Source organism: Morone saxatilis, unplaced genomic scaffold, assembly GCF_004916995.1.
Source record: "Morone saxatilis isolate NCDOM2014 unplaced genomic scaffold, NCSU_SB_2.0 Contig14, whole genome shotgun sequence".
In the NCBI taxonomy this organism is placed as follows: domain Eukaryota; kingdom Metazoa; phylum Chordata; class Actinopteri; family Moronidae; genus Morone; species Morone saxatilis.
This window is the reverse complement of record NW_023339696.1, coordinates 8,447,486-8,468,867: the sequence shown is the minus strand read 5'-3', so window position 1 is coordinate 8,468,867 and position 21,382 is coordinate 8,447,486. Positions and strand designations below refer to the sequence as shown.

General features: G+C 40.8%; 2 protein-coding genes across 2 annotated transcripts in view; one reads left to right on the top strand and one right to left on the bottom strand.

Moving 5' to 3' along the window:
* The window catches only part of farsa (phenylalanyl-tRNA synthetase subunit alpha), an 8,021-nt gene extending 1,345 nt beyond the window's left edge, over nucleotides 1-6,676 (top strand). The window contains 11 exon segments of the mRNA XM_035655586.1: nucleotides 680-778; nucleotides 871-989; nucleotides 2,450-2,542; nucleotides 3,456-3,588; nucleotides 3,695-3,809; nucleotides 3,896-3,980; nucleotides 4,070-4,169; nucleotides 4,519-4,687; nucleotides 4,940-5,017; nucleotides 5,345-5,459; nucleotides 6,191-6,676. Of these exon segments, the coding sequence (XP_035511479.1) occupies nucleotides 680-778; nucleotides 871-989; nucleotides 2,450-2,542; nucleotides 3,456-3,588; nucleotides 3,695-3,809; nucleotides 3,896-3,980; nucleotides 4,070-4,169; nucleotides 4,519-4,687; nucleotides 4,940-5,017; nucleotides 5,345-5,459; nucleotides 6,191-6,296 (1,212 nt within the window). The 3' untranslated portion in view covers nucleotides 6,297-6,676.
* A 7,150-nt stretch (nucleotides 6,677-13,826) lies between these two features.
* On the bottom strand, nucleotides 13,827-19,892 carry LOC118323576 (glutaryl-CoA dehydrogenase, mitochondrial-like). The gene is made up of 12 exons (XM_035655581.1): nucleotides 19,732-19,892; nucleotides 19,159-19,274; nucleotides 18,871-18,903; nucleotides 18,606-18,746; nucleotides 18,334-18,396; nucleotides 17,777-17,947; nucleotides 17,490-17,619; nucleotides 15,897-16,113; nucleotides 15,601-15,704; nucleotides 15,160-15,285; nucleotides 14,756-14,916; nucleotides 13,827-14,540 (listed from the first exon to the last, which is right to left on the bottom strand). Exons 2-12 carry the CDS (start codon nucleotides 19,259-19,261, stop codon nucleotides 14,467-14,469), a joined length of 1,323 nt encoding a protein of 440 aa, XP_035511474.1. The 5' UTR covers nucleotides 19,262-19,274; nucleotides 19,732-19,892; the 3' UTR covers nucleotides 13,827-14,466.
* Between the last annotated feature and the right edge of the window lie 1,490 nt (nucleotides 19,893-21,382).

Sequence of the window (21,382 nt, the reverse complement as noted above, 5' to 3'; positions counted from 1 at the left end):
TATATATATATATATTCCAGTCCATTCTAGTAAAACCATTTTTTTAAGTTAAAAACATTTAAAATAATTTAGAAACAATAACAAAACTAAGAATAAGATTGAATCTGTTGTGTTTGGCGTGTGATGGAGGTGGCTGACCGGTTGCACCAGTTTCTATTAAAATTCAGTGCAGCAATGTTTTGGTTCTTGGGTAACAATCAGACAGAATACAACATCCACACGGCCTGTATGTGTGTTCTTCTACTCAATGAACTTTCAAATATGAAATTATCCCATTGTCACAAATATAATTGAGATTTCATTGCAGGTCTTCTCTCTTCTCTCCAATTTTTAAAAAAAATGATCTTATATATTTCTTACTGTTAAATACAGAAGTTAGAAAGAAGTTGTTTTTTAAATCTGCACACCAAATATACAAAATAAAACAGGCTCCCACCTCTTAGCCAGTAAAACATCTTTCTTCCTCCACAATAAAGCAAAACTATAATAAAAGATGTGGAGATCATCTGTGTGTTGTACAGTACGAAGCAATGATGACAGTAAAGTGTGGACGAACTGTACACCATTCATACACATTATATTTGAATGTATGAATTGATTAATTACTCTCATATAAACACATACTGTTCTATAATTCTGCATTGTATACTCAGTGACACTGTTGTTTGTCCCCGTGCAGAAACTGTCCTTTGGGAAGATCGGCTTCAGCAAGGCCATGTCCAACAAATGGATCAGAGTGGACAAATCACACGAGGGCGGCCCGAGGATATTCAAGACCGTAAGTTGTGCATCAACTCTGTTATCTCAGCCTTGTGTGTTCGGTATCGATCTGAATCGAATGTGTTTGTGTGGTCGTGTGTTGCTCCCCAGGTGGAGAGCATAGAAGACCAGGTCAGAGAGAAGCTGCTTCTGGTAAAGAAAGCTAACACAGCTCAGCTGGAAGAGAAGGAGAAGAATGAGCTGAAGAAGAGGAAGCTGCTCTCTGAAGTGTAAGTGTCGTACCTTTTGTCCACCAGGAGGTGGCAGGAGGAGCTTTGTTGTGGCTCAGTGGTTGCCTTCCACAAGTCAGCATGAGGTTGGGATTATAGTTGAAACTGATAGATGTTCAGCTCCTAACCACAGCTTCATTAACTGTTCTCGTGGCTACAGATTGTAATTGTGCTGATGCATCCTGCTGCTGTGGCCAGCGTTCGTTACGTAACTGCACGAGTTAGCCAGAAATATGGGATTGTGTCTCGTCTGTGAGTGTGTGGCTTATGGGCTGATATTTGTGCCAGTAGAAACTGTCAAACTGTTAAATTGCTCCTTTAGTATTTTTTTTGCCAAGGTAAACAAGGACCGATAAACTGGGACACTGCAGAGATGTGTGGAATATGGTGACATTTAAAGTCCTGTTTACATTTCATCTTATTTACGACTGTACACGTGTGTAGAAGTGTTGTATAAGTCTCCTCTACACAAGGTCTTAGTGGGCTAAACCATGTTAACTACTTCACTGACTTGCTTTGTTCTTATTCTTTAAACCTCTGTTGAAGACAAATTGTAGATAAAGCAACTGAAGCATAAAATAGTTTACCAGGCATTAAAGCATATATACAAATAGTCTGCTTTGAACTATAATGTGTGTCTGAATATGCATATGTTCATTGTCCTGCTGGACACAAGATGTCTCCTCCTTCACTGTAAAGTCCCATTCTCAGTGTCTGTGCACTGGTGCTCTCAACGATTTCCCTAACATAACATGTAACCAGGTAGGTTATAAACTGTACAGGGTATAGATTTCCAATCAATGCTGATACGGCTGCCTTAAAAATCTGATTTTTATGGCACAGAGAAAACATATATCCAACTCTCTCAGCAGGACATGAATGTTAAATCCTCTATGTGTCAAACTCTGCTCATCATTCTGCACAGTGGAGATCAAACATCCAACTGTAAGAACAAGAAGAAAAACATTTCTGAGTGGAGGGGGACTTTAAGTTTAAAATGCACATTGATGGGGACACTTAACATTTAGTTGTTAACGTAATAAAATATACTCTGGATTGATACCAAGGTGCAGATTCATCCAAAATCCTCTTACTCAGAAAGCAGTCTCTCATAAATTGTTAGCCAGGCTACAGATGTAAGCTGATCTAACTAAGCGTCTTTCTCCTGAGGGAAGATATTATCGGCAAACATTGACCACTGAGCGTAAAAACACGTCTGTAGTGAAGCTCTCAAAGTAACCAAATATGTTACGTTTTATTCCAACGAGGATTCATAGAGGATATACATTAAACAAATAGCACAGACACACGCAGCCTATATTCACATTCACAGGTGGTCAGCGATTCATTTAATAATTAACAACTAATAGACTAATCGCTGCAGCTCTACAGGTAAATTCCTAAAGAAGCTGACCTCTAACACGGAGTCCCTTCATAATGTCTTTATTTTCTGTGTGTAGGACGGTGAAGTCATACTGGATCTCTAAAGGCAACTCCTTCAGCACCACCATCACCAAACAGGAGACGGAGCTCACCCCTGAGATGGTTGCCAAGTGAGTACAGCTGTTACTTATTTAGTCCAATTCTAGATATGTTTTCAGCGCTGCCTGATAATTGCTTAATGCAACTGGAAAACGTGTCCCGTCTGCCCTCCCCTGTCTGTCAGTGACGGTGTGCAGGACCTCAGACAGAAGACACAGAGAAACCTCTGCCCATAAAAGGGGACGAGTCCAAAGATGAGGACTTTGTCCTAAAGGCAGGGCAGGACAAAATGACTGTGACCAAACCAACATAACAGCGGGGTGTCTAATATTTCATATCTCCGAAAGTCTGTATCATAAATTCAAGGTTTGATGCTTATTCTCTCTTTTCTGAAGAGAAATGAAACTTAATTAAAGTCATGCAAATTAAGAGTTGTTTTCGAGTTCTAATATATTGCATTGACAAAGCTGGCCTTATTTTCCATGTTAAATTGGCTCAAAGTGTATGGTAATAAAACTTTTGGACACCGTGTTCCTGTGAGAGAGAGAGAGATAAAAAAAAAGGATAAATAATGAACATGCCCATAATGCAGCTTATGCTATTGTCATGAGGTATTAAAATGCAATCAGAATAAAATAAAGCTCCGGTCTTGGGTTTGCATGAAATCATAGAGGGGATTTAGCTGAAAGCAGCATCCAGATGTTCCTTCTTCCTCTGCCCAAAATTCAATTGATGCTGCTTTTACATCTCTGCACTGATTGTGTACACCACCGGTTTAATGCTCTCAATCATCTCAGCTGCAGATTCATCACGTGAATTGAAATACACATTATGCACTGTCAGCAGATTGTGGAAAACTTGCTAACTATAAAGAAGCAAAGTTGCTGTAGTTTATTTAAAGAGCAGAAGACTGCAGCCCGTTCCTGTTTCAGACTCTTCTTCTCCTAACAGCTCCTCTTAAGTCTTACTTGTGTTGTATTTCAGTGGCAGCTGGAAAGAGAAGAAATTTAAGCCCTACAACTTTGAGGCCATGGGCGTGGCCCCCGACTGCGGCCACCTGCACCCGCTGATGAAGGTGCGAACACAGTTTAGGCAGATCTTCCTGGAGATGGGGTGAGTGGTTATGAATATCAGTGAATAAAGCTGTTTCACACACACACACACACACACACACAAAGAAGACCTAAATCAAACCCTCCTGCTTGCCTGTAGCTTCACAAGAGATGCCGAGGCCGACCAAAAACACTTCTATAGAAAGCTCTTTCTGGAACTTCGACTCCCTCTTCCAGCCCCAGCAGCACCCGGCCAGAGACCAGCACGACACCTTCTTCCTGTCCGGTGCGTGTCATACAGTTCTCTCCTGGCGCATTAAGTGATAACCGAGTCATTTCTGATGATCGTTTATTCCAAACATTATTTTTCAGATCCAGCACTCGCCCACGAGTTCCCGCAGGACTACCTGGAAAGAGTGAAGAAGGTCCACTCAGAGGGAGGCTTTGGTTCTCAGGGGTGAGACATTACCGCACATTCCCAAGTAACGTCAGTCGACTTTCAACAAAGTCTATGACGACATCATCTAATGTCCTGTTTTCTTTCAGGTACAAATATGACTGGAAGATAGAGGAGGCTCAGAAGAACATCCTCCGCACTCACACGACGGCAGTCAGTGCACGCATGTTGTATAAACTGGCACAACAGGTGAATGGCACACACTTTACGCAACAAAAACAGCATCTGTTGCTTGAATGCATTTTAAGACTCACCGATTAACACACCACCATCTTTTTGGACTTACCTTTGGGATGAATTGCAGCGCCGAATGTGAGCCAGGTCTTACGCCCGACCCTCACTAACGCTCTCATGCCTGAAAGGGAGCAAATCCCTGCAGCCAAACTCTTGTGGAAAGTTTTCCCAAAAGAGTTACTGTGGTGTTACAGCAGCAGATAGCTTTGACCCTATAGCGTATGTGCTGTACATGTCTTGTCCCTGACCATGAAGCTCTTCTTTCTCTCCATCTTGCCAAACCGCCCACCCATCCATCCACCAGGAGAAGTTCACCCCCGTCAAGTACTTTTCCATCGACCGGGTGTTCAGGAACGAGACCTTAGATGCCACCCATCTGGCCGAGTTCCACCAGATAGAGGGTGTGGTGGCCGACTATGGACTCACACTGGGAGACCTCATGGGCATCCTGCATCAGTTCTTCACCAAACTAGGTCAGGAGGGCTTCGTCTTAATAAATAACTGTTTATGAACTCTGGTAAATGGCTTTACAATAAACACTCTAATAATCCTGAGTGGTAATTCACAGCTAAAGCTACCATATACCTGTAAATTGTGGGCTGTACATCGTTTTACCAAAGGTGTGAAATGCAGGACAATAACATTTTCTGCAGTGTTTTGAACCTTTGATTGCCTTCAGATGTGTTTTTCAAACCACACAAATGTCTTTGTTGTTTCTCTTCTAGGAATTACCAAACTACGCTTCAAGCCTGCCTACAACCCATACACAGAGCCCAGCATGGAAGTGTTCAGCTACCATGAAGGTGTTGTACAACTCCTCTACATAATCTGCTACCATTACGCTGTATTAGTTCAGTTTGGCTGCTGTTTTCCGTCCAGGGTCGCAGGAGTTGTTAAGTTTCAACCATCAAATGGCTTTCCTCTCTTTTTCTTGCTGGACATTGTGGCAGCTGGAAACTGTATAAATGAAATTGAGTTATTTTTGGGGTTGGATAAAAAGACATAAATCAAAGATATTACAACCTTTCTATCTGTTACAGTTTGAAAACGTTCTTGCCTTTGTAGGACTGCTGTGTTTTGTGGTTTCGGTCGCTCCACCAACTGTGTATAATTTCTCTCCGTACATACAGGACTAAAAAAGTGGGTGGAAGTGGGAAACTCGGGGGTCTTCAGACCAGAGATGCTGCTGCCCATGGGTCTTCCTGAGGATGTGTCAGTGATTGCCTGGGGACTGTCTCTGGAAAGGTGAACACACTCAGATGCACAATATGAATGAGTGGTTTTAAAAGATCATAACTGACCTGCATTTTATATTACTACCATGTCAGCTTTTGAAAACAGGAGCGTTTGTCTGTGAAAACGATATCTTGTGGCTCGGCTCAGATTGAGTCTGTCTATAGACGTCATCAGTCCTGCAGCTACTGTGCTCACATCTGACCCACATTTTACATATTTAAGTTCATTGTCTGAAAAGGATTATTCAGCTTTATAAATGAAATTTAAATTTAGAATTACTGTTTACATTATTCATTATTTAATGCTAAATAATAAACTATGTCACTGTAGACACTGTTGGCTATAGCTAAGCAAAGTCACTACAGTATGAGACATTTCTATTCATTTTAAATATATATTCACCTTTTGTTTAAAACTTTAATTCCACAAAACTAAGGTAAACCTTACCACGCAGGTTATTTGGTGGCAGCAGATTGTGGAGCATAATTTTAGTTTAAATGTAGTTATATCTGACTTTCAACCGGGTACAACCATCATGGCTAATAACTACGGAGCGAGCGAGCTGGGCAAGACTCTATAATCCAGGCTGAGTAATCCTCCCTCTTCCTCCAAAACCTCTGCTCTTTTTCCTCTGACCTGCCAGACTTGGAATCAGACACAACACAAACACTCTGCCTCTGTTGTGGCTGCATTGTTTAATGAGAACTGTTGCTCACTCTGCCGTCTCCTCTGACCCGCAGGCCCACCATGATTAAATACGGCATCAACAACATCAGAGAGCTGGTGGGACACAAGGTGAACCTACAGATGGTCTACGACAGCCCCATATGTCGACTGGAGTCCTGAGGTTCACACAACCTTTATCATCATTGTTATTATTATTTTGGCTGGACCCACCTTTACCATCATTTCTACGTCTCCCATGAGAAAACCTTCCACCCTTTAGTTATTCTTGCCAGTAAAAGCAGTTGGTCTGAAAGCGACTGTGACAGTGAGTCTGTTTTTCCTCCATCAACACTTCAGACGGACCACAGTAAACTTTATATGAACTTAATGCTGCGCTGCCATGCAAACATCAGTGCAAGTTTGTTAAATACCGAGAACAGCTTCTTTCTTTTCTTTTCTTTTTACATCACCCGGCCCCAGTTACTACAGCAAATGCTTGAACGGGAAAAACAGCTGCTTTTACAAGGTACAATAAAAAGCTTTTTCCAAGTACCAATACAGCCAGACTGATGTGTTTATTGCTGTAAACATGGTGCTGCTGCTGTTTATGTTGTCTGAGTGGAAAGGCTCTACCTTAATTAGTGTCATTGGTAACTCCTGTTTACCCTATTTCATGTCAAAATGGCTGCTGTGGAAAAGGTCTATTCCTGTCCAGATCTGCAAAACATCTGATTTAGAAAACCCCATTTAAAAGCATGATAGGACTTTGAATTGATTTTGTATTTAAAGTATATTAAATATGCTTTTTATTTTGACATCAGTTTTGTTATCTAACATAAAATCTTTGAACTTCAATATCTCAAAACCACTCAGAATGCAGACACAAACTAATAATTTTAATATGTTGTGGAAGGTTTCTGATTGAGCTAATTTCCAAATACAAATAAATATACATTTTAATATCCAGGTAGGTGATGAAAAGGAATGTGTGTTTGGATGTGATTAAACGATTGTATATCCATGATGTGGGATTAGAGTTGATCTTCATAACTTCTTTAACGACTGAATGTCATTATTCATTGAATGTGTGTCTGTGTCTGCCAACAGTGTCTTGTGGATATGGACATGGAAAAAATATGTCTGCTAGTATTTAGAGCTTTTACAGCAAATATTTGTATTCCTGAGTTCAATATTTGGCAGTGTTAACGTGTAAAAGCACATCTTGGAATGGAAATACACTTTTAGTTGCATTTTATGCTCTGTAACCCTTCATCACCTGTAATTTACTTAGTGATTCTTAAATCTGCCAGTATCATCTTAAATCACATGCTGAATATGATCACACATTTCACTGCTCCGGACTCAAGTTCAGAGAAAGTTCAGAGAAAGTTCAGAGAAAGTTCAGGGCTTAAATGAATTTACTAAGCTCTCGCTGCCAGAACTGACCAACTGTTCTTTCCAACTATGTGGAAAAACACACTAAAAGCAAGCAGACCTCCCACTGTTTGGGATTTTGTGGTTCTGTATTTAAAATTTAAGGCCAATCAAGAGCTTCAAAATGTGCTTTTTGAGTTTTGAATTGATTGAACTGACTTGAATTGATTAAAACAGCCAAAAGAAAGCTGCAAAAATAAGTTATTCACCCCTTATTGACACCTGGGAGTAAAAACTGCTGTTAGCTGGTATTAAATAAAGCATTAGCTCACTTTCCCAGCATGCCACATACTGTATACTTATGTGTGACGGGCTCTGCGTACCAGACAGAGGGGGAGATCCCTGAGTACGTGTGACACCTACCATAAAGGCCACAGGATTAACTTGTGTTGTGTTCACGTCGAATTGCTGGAACTCCGTTAAGTCTTCCCTGTTAAGTCTAATCCCTGCGTCTTGAAATAACATTTTCCTGAAGTGTGTGAGACAGCCAGCTGGTTGGTTTTACGGGTTGGAAGCAGCTTTGTTGATGCGAGGACTACGGCTGATGTAGTAACCTTTACAAAGAGTCTGATGTCCTGTGCCTTTTTGTGTTACACAATGAAAGAGCGATAACAAAAGTGTGACAGAAATATACATAACCCACTTTATATTGTCTTACAGCCTCTTGCTAGGATTTGATGAAAAAAACAACACCTTTATTTCATCCACAGAGAAATAAGACGTATTGTAACCATTAAGCGTCTATTAAACTTAATCTAGCATGTCAAACAGCTTTTCTCTGAAGCTCAGGCACACAGAGACAATATCCAGTGCTCTCCAGTAATCCCCCCTTGTCCTTGGGTTTCCCTTTTCCCTTCTCAAGGTGTTAACTTGGACTTTTCTGTTGATATTACATGTGAGAGAGAGACAACAGTCTTAAGTCATGTTGCCTAAGTCTAAGAAATCATTTAAAAGGTAAGAGAAGGACACAGTGTAGTCATTGCAGGCAACTTCCCAAATGTACATCTGCTGAGAGAGGAGAGGAACATGAGACAGGGTTTCTACATATATGACAACGACCACATCAAACACGTCAAAGTCACATCTGCATGTGTCTTGTGTGTGCTGGGGGGGGGGTCGACACTTGGTTGCCAGTCGTCAAGGCTTGTTATGATTGGGGTCCAAAATCAGATCTCCCTCGGGAGGCTGGTCTCTCTGGTTGGCCCTGGGCTGACAGAGAAAGTCAGAGAGTTGTGACTTGTTGGGCTGTGTGAGTGTGGGAAGAAAGAGGGGATGTAAGGGATGGCAGCCATAAGCATCGGGCTGGTCTGGGGGCTCTCCTCGTGGGGTAAAGAGATGACCACGTCGTCCTGGTCCCAAACATGGAAGGCATTGTGGGCAAATGGATGCACTGGAGGAGGATGGCTGGAGGCCATGGCCTGCAGGTTCTTCTTTTCCTTCTCTTCCTCGCCAGTCGGACCCAACACACACTCTAAACAAAGGAAGCAGGGTTATAGATTGAATACAACCAATAGTAAAAGGATTTAAGGTCAGAGGCTGCTTAAGTTTAATATTCTTGATTCTAAAGGCAATGCCCTAAATCAGAGACTCCCCACCAGGGTAACATGTACCCCAGGGAGTACTTCTGCAGGTGCTTGGGAAAGATTGTGGAGTAGCTCAACAAATAAAAAAATAAAATATAATATATTCACAAATTGAGTAAGCTGCAACAACTGAACACTACATGTTGCGATTTAAAGGGCATATGAACAATAAGCAAGCACATTAGCATGAGTTAAGATAATAATACTGAATAAAAGGTTGAACAGTTGAAATAGTTTTGATTGGATTGTTGTCTTGGATGAATGGTAAAATATCGTTAGCTAACATTAAAGGACCAGTGTGTAGGATTTAGTGGCATCTAGCGGTGAAGTTGTTGATTGCCAATAACAGGAATTTGAACACCACTCACATCTGTATTTGACGACATGGGAATGAGAACGTGCTGTGAAGTGTGTAGGAGAAACAACAGTGGCCACGAAACTTTTGGTTTGGTTTGTCCATTCTAGGCTACCGTAGAAACATGGTGGACTAGATCCTCCTAAATGTTACACATTGGACCCTTAATAGACCAATAATTAACTAAATGAAATGGAAACAGTTGAAAAAGTAATGGATTAATGGTTGAAACAATGGTAGTAAGCAAACTTAAACGAACCAACATAAATGCTGACAGTTATGTGTGCAAACATACTGAAACAAAAGATCCAGTTTTTGATAACAGTGCTAAATAACATCCTATTTAAAGATGAGGGGTTACTTGGGGGTTTTGGGGGTAGCTCTGAAACTCTAAAAGTGTAAGTGACGCAGTGGGTTGACTCAAATAAAACTACCAGCAATACCTGTTATATCCATGGCCAGATCCTTGATGAGATGTCCAACAATAGCATAGGCAACTCCAACAACCACCAGTGCAGCCATGAGCAGGTACACCACTGCCTTTGGCAGGGCGATGAGTTCCTTCACTGGGGGCTTATACTGCCTGTACAGAGGGTCGTCTATCGACGTTGAATACGGGTACGCTTGTGCATTGGTGGAGTTCAGGCCGGTTAAATTATAGCCATTCATGATGAGGGACTTATTATTCCAACTGGATATGACTTCCTTTTGTTCTTCTCTCTCCTCACTTAGAGCTGGACCGTCCTCCACACATATTCCTCACATGAATGAGCGAGCAGACAATTCTGCAAAACAGGAGAAACATGTCAACAAATTTGAGTTTTCAACACTTTGCATGTCACGTCCAACCTCGCCAACCTTACTTTGAAGCTCTTAATCCATCCAAGCGTTTTGAGTGAATAGTTGAGTGAAGTTTACCGGGTTGTTGTTGTTGTTGTTGTTGTTGTTGTTCGGGTCCTCAGCTCAGGGGCGGCTGCCTCCTTCTCTGTCCTTGGTGCTGAAATGAAGCGCTCCCTCTGCCAGCAGTTGTAAGGTGTCGGGTCCGCCCACTTGGACCACTCCTCTATCCAACTCGGCTGCGACTGTGTCCACCTCCAACAGCAGCTTATGTGCCGCTGTCGTCCTGCCCTTAATTCCTTCAAGTTACCGAGAAGTCGTCTGGTGGGCAATCAGTCAAGAGCTATTTGTGCTGATCCAAGTTGTTGTTGGGAGATCCCTGATGTATGAGTGCTGTATGGGTGCTGGGGTGTGGATGGGTGGTGTTATCCCCTACAATGCAGTCCACAGACTGTATGCTCTCACTGCCTGAGATAGAACGCAGTTAACAGAAATACCTGGCAGTGAAGGTGATTACCTGTCTCACACAGGTGGTCTTAAAGGTTCATGGGTTAAAAATAGATTTTCGACCAAGCAACTTGACAGCTGAAAATCTTGCTGTTAAATCTCGTTTTTGCTGACCTCCAGTGGTTTAAAGGGGCCCTGTGGAGCTTTATAGTAAACAGACAAAAAGTTATATTTACGTTCAATGTTTCTCACCAAAACACATTGTGCTTATCCTTGAGCCCTAGAAAACACATTGGATGCAATTCCTTCCTCATAAAGCATTTGACAGGCCTATTGTCTGTCCCGCTTGGTGCATAGACTTTACAATGGGACTCAATTAAACAAAATTCTATTTATATAGCGCCAAATTAAAACAGGACATTTTTTATATAGAGTAGTTCTAGACTGTACTCCTTATAAAACTATTTACTTGGCAGCAGTGAAAAGGAAAAACATCATTTTAAAGGACCAGTGTGTAGAATTTAGGGGCATCTAGTGGTGAAATTGCAGATTGCAACTAAATGAACACCACTCGCATCATTATTTGATAACCTGGGAATGAGATCGGAGACAGAGTACACCATGTACCAATAACAACTATAATAGTAGAAATATGACTAATAATAATAAGGAAGTTGATAATAATAATAATAGCATTAGCAGCATCAAGCAGGACCACAGCAGTAGGCACAACCATGATCTATGGGAACCTGCGAGATGAGAAAGCACAAAAACTCAGAGGAAGATGCTTATTAGTTTTTTACATGGATTAATAGGATGTATAGATGGAGAGGAGGATTGATATCTCACAAAATAACATGCAAATATAAAAACTTGGATTCAAATTCCTACTTTGAAACCCACCTTGTTTGTAGTTTTTGCTGTCAAAAGTTTTATAGACTTCTCTTTTATAATGGCAGTCTATGGGGAAAATTGCTTTTTGGACTGAAATGGATATTTTTTGTTGTAGTATAGTGACAAAATGGCAGCCAGCAATTCAGAGTTTGCTCATTTATGTTATATGTATTTGCACGTAGCACGTAGGAAGATCTGGAACAGCCCAGAACCTTCTTGCTGTGAGGCTGACCCTGCCACCACATACAGGATCAAGACCAGCCAGAAAGTTCAAATCATGTCCAAACCATCAGCGTCCTTTAAGCCCTTAATTTAAACAGAAGATGTGCCTTAACCTATCCCACAAAGGTCGCACCACTCATACCCATAAATCCCAACTCATAAATCATAATCTTGTATTTTGGTGTAGTCGGAGGATTAGCACATTTGTCCCTGTTAAATGCTTCAACAGATTGTCAGCTGAAAGTGTGAAGTCTAATCACGAGAATGATTCATTTGACAGTCATAATCCAGATGATTATTTCAGATGAAAAGATTCCCAATTATCCGAGTTTAGACTGCAATAGCTGCTGCAAACGTCTCGGAGATCACAAGTGAACCATCGTGCCAACCTCCATCATCCCCGACAGAAAGGACACAGAACACACAGTCCACTCAGGGTACAATTAGTGACTCACATCTACACATGCCCCAAAGATCAAACGCCATTGGTCCAAAAAAAAAATAATGGAAAAGCAATTTCCTTATGTAAGCAACATGTAGAACACGCCTGGGCCTCGGTATGACCGAGGATTTGCCGGTTCTTTAATTCCCCTCCACTTCAAAGAGGCAGTGTAGCTGGAGATGATGGAGGTCTTTATCTGTCCACTGGCACTGCCCACATCCCTCAAGCCCCAATGGATTTAAAAAAGAAGAGGAGAAAAAAAACATAGAGATTATCTTTTCAGCACTGAGGACATTTTGTGGGTTCACTTCTCCTCAACTGTCCAAGACATGAAGTGAGGTACAGCTGGAGAGAAAAGGTGTGTAAGTGAGAAATGAAAGGGCAGAGTGTGGATCAACAGAAAAAAGACCAATATCATTTTTTTTACAAGTAATACAAATATAGATATATAGATACATATTTTAATCTCACAAAACCCTAACACCTTGTAAGTAACATCTGCGTTTGTGCCATTTTCAGTAACTAAAGCCTCTCCCCCATCTTCTCTACTGAACTCATGATAATGGCGTGAGTTAATATGAATAGCAGAGGTCAACCTGTGATAGTGAGAGAAGGATTAAGAATAAGTCCTCACACAACTACAGAACGGCAGCTGATAAATATATTGTGAAGAGGGAGAAGAAATACAGGTGGAGGTTGCAAAGGTAGTGTAACCTCACCTACATTTACTCAATTACTGTATTCAAGTTCATTTTTGAGGTACTTGTACTTCAGTTCTTTATACTTTATACCTCTACTCTATACTAATTCAGAGGAAAATACTATATTTTCAGTTTAAGATTGTACATATATACAGATGGTAGTCTTATAAAATATGAAGCATTGTGATCCTGTACAGCAGCAGCAGTGTCTAGCTGAGGCCCCTTATCATGTTTGCAACCCCTCATATTTATCTTGTGAACTAATCCTGTATGTAGTTACATATTTTTCCTGCAGAGGTACTGTACTTTACTTTCTGTACTTATGTACCCACTTCTGTTTTAATGTGGAAATTATACCTTTTTTTGTGGCAAAGCACATATCAGACACACAATATTGTTCCAAGCAGACTATTTGTATATATGTCTTCTTCCACCATGGAGTAAAGGTAACTGTCTAGTTAAACCTCTTCACTTATTTCAGCAACAGTGCATTTCAAGACAGTGCTCTTATTTGTGGTGCGTGAGTCTTCAATGACACCATTGAGCTGCCCTGTAGATTGGCAGCACATTTACCCCACAAAGAGTAGGAGTTTTTATGTGACTTCCTCACACAGCACAAACTGCTGCTACAGTTTCATGGTTCTGACTTAAAGCTGTGTCTTGTTAAATATAATAAAGCCTCACATTTAACTACTTCAAGATCAAGAATCATGACATTTCCACCATGAGGATAAAGTGACAGAAGGACGTTGTTTACCTTATCAAACTTTGACTTAATTCCCCTGCAGACATCTGGAATATTTGTATAACTTTTATTTAACAACATTGTGGAACATGGCAAACCATGCAAAGTTATGACATCTTAGTGGAAGTGCTACAGGTTCATCACCATGGTGCATGTAACCATAGAAACTGAGCTTACCTCTCACACTGACAACATCTGCATAATTGGATCAAATCAAAAACAAAAAAGCTTCACAGGCAATTCCAAACAAGTTGTGGCCATTTATGCTTTGTTTTATAATTACAGTATTAACATCAGTAACCAGCAGCAAGTCTCACTCAGAACTGTTAATACTTCACCGCAGTAGTGTCCATGAAAGTCTATACAATGAATTTTACTCTGTCTATACAACTGGGCAGCTTAAAAGAAATCTCTGCTATGGTTTTGTAATTGAGAGTAGAAAAATAGCCCTTTTTAAGTTGAAAAATCAACATCTGAATTAATTACACTTCACAACAGTACGCAAGTTCAGCGACAGACTCAAAATGTGACTTCTTCCTTCACTCAAAATAAAGCACTCAAATATATATTCTACAAACCTGAGAGAAAACAAACATTGTTACTACACAGGTAAGAATTCATCCAAATAATCTGAAAACTGCTGCACTGTTGACACGTCTGGTACATTTCTAACAGCAGGGTCCTGTTGGTTTATTTGCCCACGGTGAAGGACTGCAGCCCTGTGATGGCTCTGCCCAGGATCAGGGCATGGATATCATGAGTACCTGGAGGAGGAGGAGGAGGAGACAACCGATAAACAGGATCAACAGGTGCAACTTGTGTAGAAGGGACACAGGTGACTACTGGAATAATATACTCTCACAAAACTAACGTTCAATTGGCACATCATACACATTGGTATCGTTCCACCTATTGTGTGTGCACATGCATGTCTCATGTAGAATTGAAGTCCATTTTAAACTGTTTTCCACGTCCTCACCTTCGTATGTGTTGACAGCCTCCAGGTTCATGACGTGGCGGATGATGTGGTACTCGTCTGCGATGCCGTTTCCTCCCAGCATGTCTCTGGCCTGTCTGGCTATGTCAAGGGCTTTACCGCAGCTGTTCCTCTTCAGCATGGATATCATCTCTGGGGCTGCTCTGTTAATAAAACAGCACATTTGTTTTGCATTAGTCTTAGGGACTAAGCCACTGTTGGTGCAGACTGAAATGTCTTAACCACTATAGAAAGGGAATTGTGTAATCTGAAACAGTTTAATGACACTGTTAAGAACCAAAGGGGAAAAAAGACGTTGGTGACCGTGCGGTGTGATGAAGAGAAACAGTAGTGCCATGTCACATCCCATGTAATACACTTCAGTTAGTGGATAAAGTCGTCTTTACTTTTTCTCATCAATGAGTCTTCCCAGTTGCAGACAGGACTGTAGGCCGATGGTGATCTCTGTCAGCATGTCGGCCATTTTCTTCTGCATCAGCTGGTTCCTTGCCAGTGGCACGCCAAACTGGATTCTGGTAAAGAAAACAACAACACTGTGTTTCCTCTTTTTTTTTTTCAAAACTGAACAAAAATGTGTGAAATGATTGCAACTTTTTTCTTTACCAAACTCTTCAAACTTAATGAATGCATTACAAAACACCAAACCGATGGGTGCACCGTGCATGAAAGCTTCGTGAGTGAAAACAACTCTATGACAGCTGACATAAAACAAAAGATCAGATAAATAAAGCTCAACATAGCCGATACTGATGAGTTGAAAAAATACCTAGACCGGCGCCGATACCAATCGTTGAGATCGGATCATGACATCCCTAAAAGATACTGACCTGTCGAGTGTGTATTGTCGAGCTGCATGGAAACAGAACTCTGCAGCACCCAAAGCGCCCCATGCGATACCATAGCGAGCGTTGTTCAAGCAGCCAAAAGGACCCTAGAAGCAGCAAAAGGAGTGTGATGAGCAATTACTGCTGTGTGTTGTGTTTCCTGAGCCACACTGTATAATTTCAACTGAAGCTAAATACCTATTAGAAACTGTACAATAATGTCACAAAAGGTGTACAGTTATTTAAGTTCCTTCCACAAACACATTACTACATATAGACTATCCAGGGTTTCCACTCACCCCAAGGCCGGTGGCGTTAGGCAGCAGGTTCTCCTCGGGAACCTCCACCTCATCCATGAGGATCATACCAGTGGCGGAGGCTCTCAGGGAGAACTTTCCCTCAATCTTCGGTGTCGAGAGGCCCTTCATGCCACGCTCCAAGATGAAGCCGCGGATCTTCCCGTCGTCACATTTGGCCCAGACTACGGCAACATCTGCCTCTGGAGAGTTGGTAATCCTGAAGGTGGAAGCACAGGGAGTGTTAGGGAGATGTCTCTATGTATGCACTGGTACGCCTGATTTTTTTTAATAACAAATAAATATAGATTTTAACTATGCAGTATGACTGGAACACAGAGCTGAGGGACCTGTATTTACCAACTTCAGCAGATATACTGTACTTTTAATATTACTTTTGTCTTAAACCTATAGTGTCACAGACTTATTTATTGGCATAAAACATTAAAAAAACAAAATAGGTACACAGCTTCATTCATCAAACGTAACACTAGTTAACCTGAAAATAAAGGCAACCTCTTCATGAGTTTCATCTAGTACCTTAAATGTGAACAGCACCACCATGTGGACAACTAATGACACACACAGACTTTATCTTGAAAACAGACACGTTACACAAAAACAATATTAGATAGGAAAATAATATATATATATATATATATATATAAAACCAAGGAAACATCTGTCAGTGGCTGTTGTGTCTTCATTATTTAGGCGAGACATTCTGGACTCACACTGCTAATAGTTTTCTCTAGTTTTTCCTCTATCTTCACTTTTATGCTGCTTGAAGTAGCCCTTCTGAGCTAAAAGTAATCTGGGCACACACATTTATGATCTTGCAGTAATGTGTAATAAATATCCTGATTTATAACCCTACATGCCTTTTCTTAAAAGGTTTACAAATATTTTAATATCACTAAAACAAATCATGACTTCAAGGTATAATATCTAACATTTCCACGTTCAAATGTTAAAAACGCTAAACTTATGTTATATATCCTGTTGAGCTGTGTACTTAAATTATCCCAAATGTTTCCAACAATGTTCCAAACCCAAAAGATCTGTAATTTCATTCAGGTAACGCTGCATTTCCTATTCGATCGTAGTTGCTATAACTTCCAGGTAACACGGCAGAGATTGATGAAGAAAGTCGGCGAACGTGACTAAAAGTAAACAAATAAAACTTTAATTTACAGTGAACATGATTTCTGCCTGAGTCATCACAGCAATGGTGGCTATTTAACAATGAAGAAAACAACTCCCACCATCCCACACTACTTCACAACCTCATTAAACTACATCTTTTGTTACTGTTTTAATGTGAGGGACGGTCTAGCAGCAGAAATTACTAACAGAAAACCAGGGGGGGAAAAGCATCTCACTGGTATAGAATATATTTTATATTGCTTCCTTTAATCAGAGAACATTAGAGAGTAATGTAATAAGTAAAACTACACAGTGTGAACCCTGCAATAACTCTCTATTGTTGCTGAGAATTTTACTTGAAATCCCGACTTGAGGTCTTGACATTAGACAGAAGTTTTTATTCCAACAGTTGAATCCTGCAGAGAGAACAGTGTTATTGTCACTACTCACCAGGTCTTTGAGCCAGTGAGAGTGTAGGTGCGACTGGATGGATTGTATTTGGCTCTGGTTTCCATGCTGCCGGGGTCACTGCCATGGTTAGGCTCCGTCAAACCAAAGCAACCCAGGATCTCTCCACGAGCTGGGAGTGACAGAGGGGAATAAATCACTCATCACTGGGTTTGTATGGTTAATGCACTCATATTCGACAACGGATTGGCACAGAATCATCAGTGTGAACCATTTTAAATGTTATTGTTGACAGATAAACTGACTGACAATAGACTGTTGATTCTTACCCAGCTTGGGGAGGTACTTCTGCTTCTGCTCCTCTGTGCCATAGGCATTAATGGGGTGCATGACCAGTGACGACTGCACACTCATGACTGAGCGATAGCCACTGTCCACTCTCTCTACTTCTCTGGCAATCAAACCATAGGCCACATAGCTCGTCCCTGCGCAGCCATAACCTTTGTATCAAACACAGGAAGGAAAGTTACTGTCAGTGTTATTAAAAATAGAAAGTAAAGCATTAAATGAATGAATGTTAACACATTTAGGAAGGTTTAATGGGCTAACACTTGAGATTTCCTTAAAAACAAACACACACAGGTCCAGTGAGCACACGGTCGAAGTCCATTTCAGACAGTTTGTGTGAAAGAAATTTGGCTGTTTTACAATAAAAGTATTGTGAAAGGTTACAGTTCACAATGAAATGCTGCAATAATCGCTGTGATCCCGTCTGTTTAGGTCAGCAAAACATTAAAGGGTATATAACGTATGTGGCATTTCCTCTGTAACATACATGCAGTGAGTAGTGAACAGTCGGACTGTCAAATACAGTAGATTTGTTTACCTTTAATAGTTGGGCCCAGGACACCCATCTCTCCCATCTCTGACACGATTTCTCTGTGGAACACTGAAAAAAACCCAACCAGCTGTCACATGTGATCACGTTAGAGTTACGTTGCTTCATTTCTACTGAGAATATGTCATCAAACTAAATGGTGAAACTGCAGCACAGGTTACACATTATAAGATCTTGTTAAGAATCTGTGTTTAGCATATAGATATTATGTATGTACAGTATATGAAGGGCAACATGGGGGAAAAAAAAGAGTCTCTCACCTTCATTTCTGTTTGCCATAATGATGCGAGGCATGAGTTTCTCCTGGCAGTACGTCCGGAAGGAGTCTCTGATCATGATCTCGTCTTCTGTCAGCTGGCCCTCCAGGTCCAGGGCATCGAGCCAGTTGAACTGGACCTTAGCTGTCAGTAGAGGAGCAGTTCAAATACCTTAAAACCTTAAAACCTAAACATACATTCTGTCAAGAGCTTCAAATTCAAGTCAGTGCATAACAAATTTCAGAAATAAAGAGCTATTTAGACCTACGTGCTTTAGACTTCTGCACAGTCTTCTCTGCATCTGTGGAAAACCAGAAAAATGATCAATATTGTGCAAGAAATTAAAACATTTGTTTGGTGACTAACTTTGTATGTAATTACATATGTTTTAAACTGAAATTGCAGACTTCACTGTGTCAAATGTAGCTTCAGATCAGATGCTACCATGGGTCTCCCTGTGGATGGGTGTGAATGCTTTAAAGCTGCAACCGTGGGTGATGGACTGTCCCTTTAAACACTGTTACCTCTGTGGCTGCCATGGGGTCATAACACTTACCCCATCTGGCAGGTGCTGTGGTTCCGTGTGCCCTGCAGGCTGAGATGATGGCACATCTCTGGGGGTTGACCAGGAGACGGCACACAGCGCCTCTCAATGCCATGCTGGAGATTGCTCTAGAAAATAAACGCTTTGTAAATCTGAATTCATTACACTGGTCACTTAAAAAGCCTTTATCAAACTGCCAACCATGCAGCTTGCAGAGAAAGTCGTGGCAGTAACTTTCACAACTTCCTAAACTGAGAACATCAAGAGCTGAACTGATGATGGCATTAGAAGAAGTTGGTCTGTTGACTCCATAAGCTTTAATGTAACACTAGCTGTCAGAGTAACTTACAGTATAATCTTACCACCTGCAGTTTAACTCTCACTGATCAATGTCAAACTGTTCACTCTAATGTCTCACTAAGATCTAGTATGTAGCCATGCTAAGCTACCTCAGCTAACTTCACTGTAGCGACAGGCTAACTGCGCCAGCTAACCACAGCTAACCAGTGACTTCAGTCATGTGAGCGCTACGTGTAAAGAGAAAAGGTGAAACACCACAGTGGCAGCTGTATACGGAGCATTTACCTGAGTTAGAGGGGACAACAACCCTTGTCTTTTCCCTTTCTGCCTCTCAGGTTGACAGCGCAGCGACACTGGACGTCAACACAACCTGACGTCATCACGCAACGCTGCGTGTGCCATATTGAGTGTGGCGTCACAATTGAACCATGTGCCTAGTATTAAACCGCGGTCAGCTACTGCCGTGCAGAGTTAACCGTGCTGTGTATGTGCAGCCAGTACCCACAACATCTGACACTATGACATAAACAGATGAATTAAGTCTGTGTGTGTGGTCAGACATCATCACTGAAGATGGCTGCCTTTAGAGGATACTTCAGCCGCTGCAAACGACTCTGATTGGCTCAAAAGCAGAGGCGTGAATGTTGGAGGAGTGGATATGTGGAGCTATGGTTCACTTCTGAGAATAAAACAAGCACCCCAGTTCTGAGGAAGCATGACAGTAGCTGCCAATTTCTCAGCAGGCCCAGCCTCCCAGTGCTGACAGCAGATACTGTACAATCAGCACTTCAGTGGTTGTCATACATCTGCTAGATGGCGACCTACAGATTCTTTAGATTTGTCATTAATAGAGATACAACAGGATGTCTGTCTGTCTGTCTGTCTGAGAGATTCTTTTCATTCAAAAACACTGTTTGCAAGTTTCAAGTTTTAATGCAACTATTGTCCATAAGGGTAAGCATGACATAACAGTACCAGAAAAGTGTTTTATTCAATAAAATAAAGATCCATAATGGCTTGATTGTGAAAACAATAATATCAATTTTACAGCAGCCACCCTTTATAAGCTCTAAAATAAAATAAATAAATAAAAGTTACATTAAAAAAATGTAAATAAATGTAAAAAATATTTTCCTTCTAATTACATTTCAGAAATGTTTTACATTTTACCCCATTTCATCCATCTGACAGCTCAGTTACTATTAACTTTGTTCATCAGTATTTTAAAAACCTATAATGAGCCCATAAAATAGGATTTTTTATAAATTGGCTCTGACAACTAGAAACATTTCACACTTTTGGTCACAGTCATTATATAGTATATTGATTTGACAGTGGTAGTTACTTTGCAGATTTAGCATATGACCAGCTCATACAACATAATACATTACAATATCCAACAGGCTTTGTTAAAATTAGCTCCATCTGTACCGGCTCCAACATGTAGCTTACATGTTCAAGGGGCACTTCCATAAAGTTAGGGGTCTAACTTTTAAGAAATAATAGTCAAAATCAAAGCACCAGAATCTGAGATATCCTGACTTTTACTCTCAAATAGGTCAAACTTCAAAAACACTGGATGCTACATTTACAATATTTGCAGCCCAAAGTCTTCTTTTCTATCTGCTCACTGCCAGGTAAATGTCCATGTTTTTCAAACTCTGTTACCCCAGTTTGTAACACAGACTTCCTGTTAAGAATTTATTGTCTCTAAGCCCATGCTGCAATAACCCTGATAACATCATCTTGTTTTTTTTTTTCAGACTGTGGAAAGCTTCCTTCAGAGCCACAGAGGACACTGTTTGAGTAAACTGGAATTATAATACCTATATATAAAACTTACTTATAATATTGAAGGATTGCCCCGTTAATCCTATAATACAGGACAACCTATGCACTACATTATATGTCGTTAAGCAATGGATGATTCTACCTT

Excerpts from the sequence above, each read along its gene's own strand:
- LOC118323576 (XM_035655581.1), bottom strand. The coding sequence starts at position 19,261 with ATGGCATTGAGAGGCGCTGTGTGCCGTCTCCTGGTCAACCCCCAGAGA. Across the intron at positions 18,747-18,870 it reads TGTGCAGAAGTCTAAAGCAC|CTAAGGTCCAGTTCAACTGG; the intron begins GTAGGTCTAAAT and ends CTCTACTGACAG. Across the intron at positions 14,541-14,755 it reads GGCTGTCAACACATACGAAG|GTACTCATGATATCCATGCC; the intron begins GTGAGGACGTGG and ends CTCCTCCTCCAG.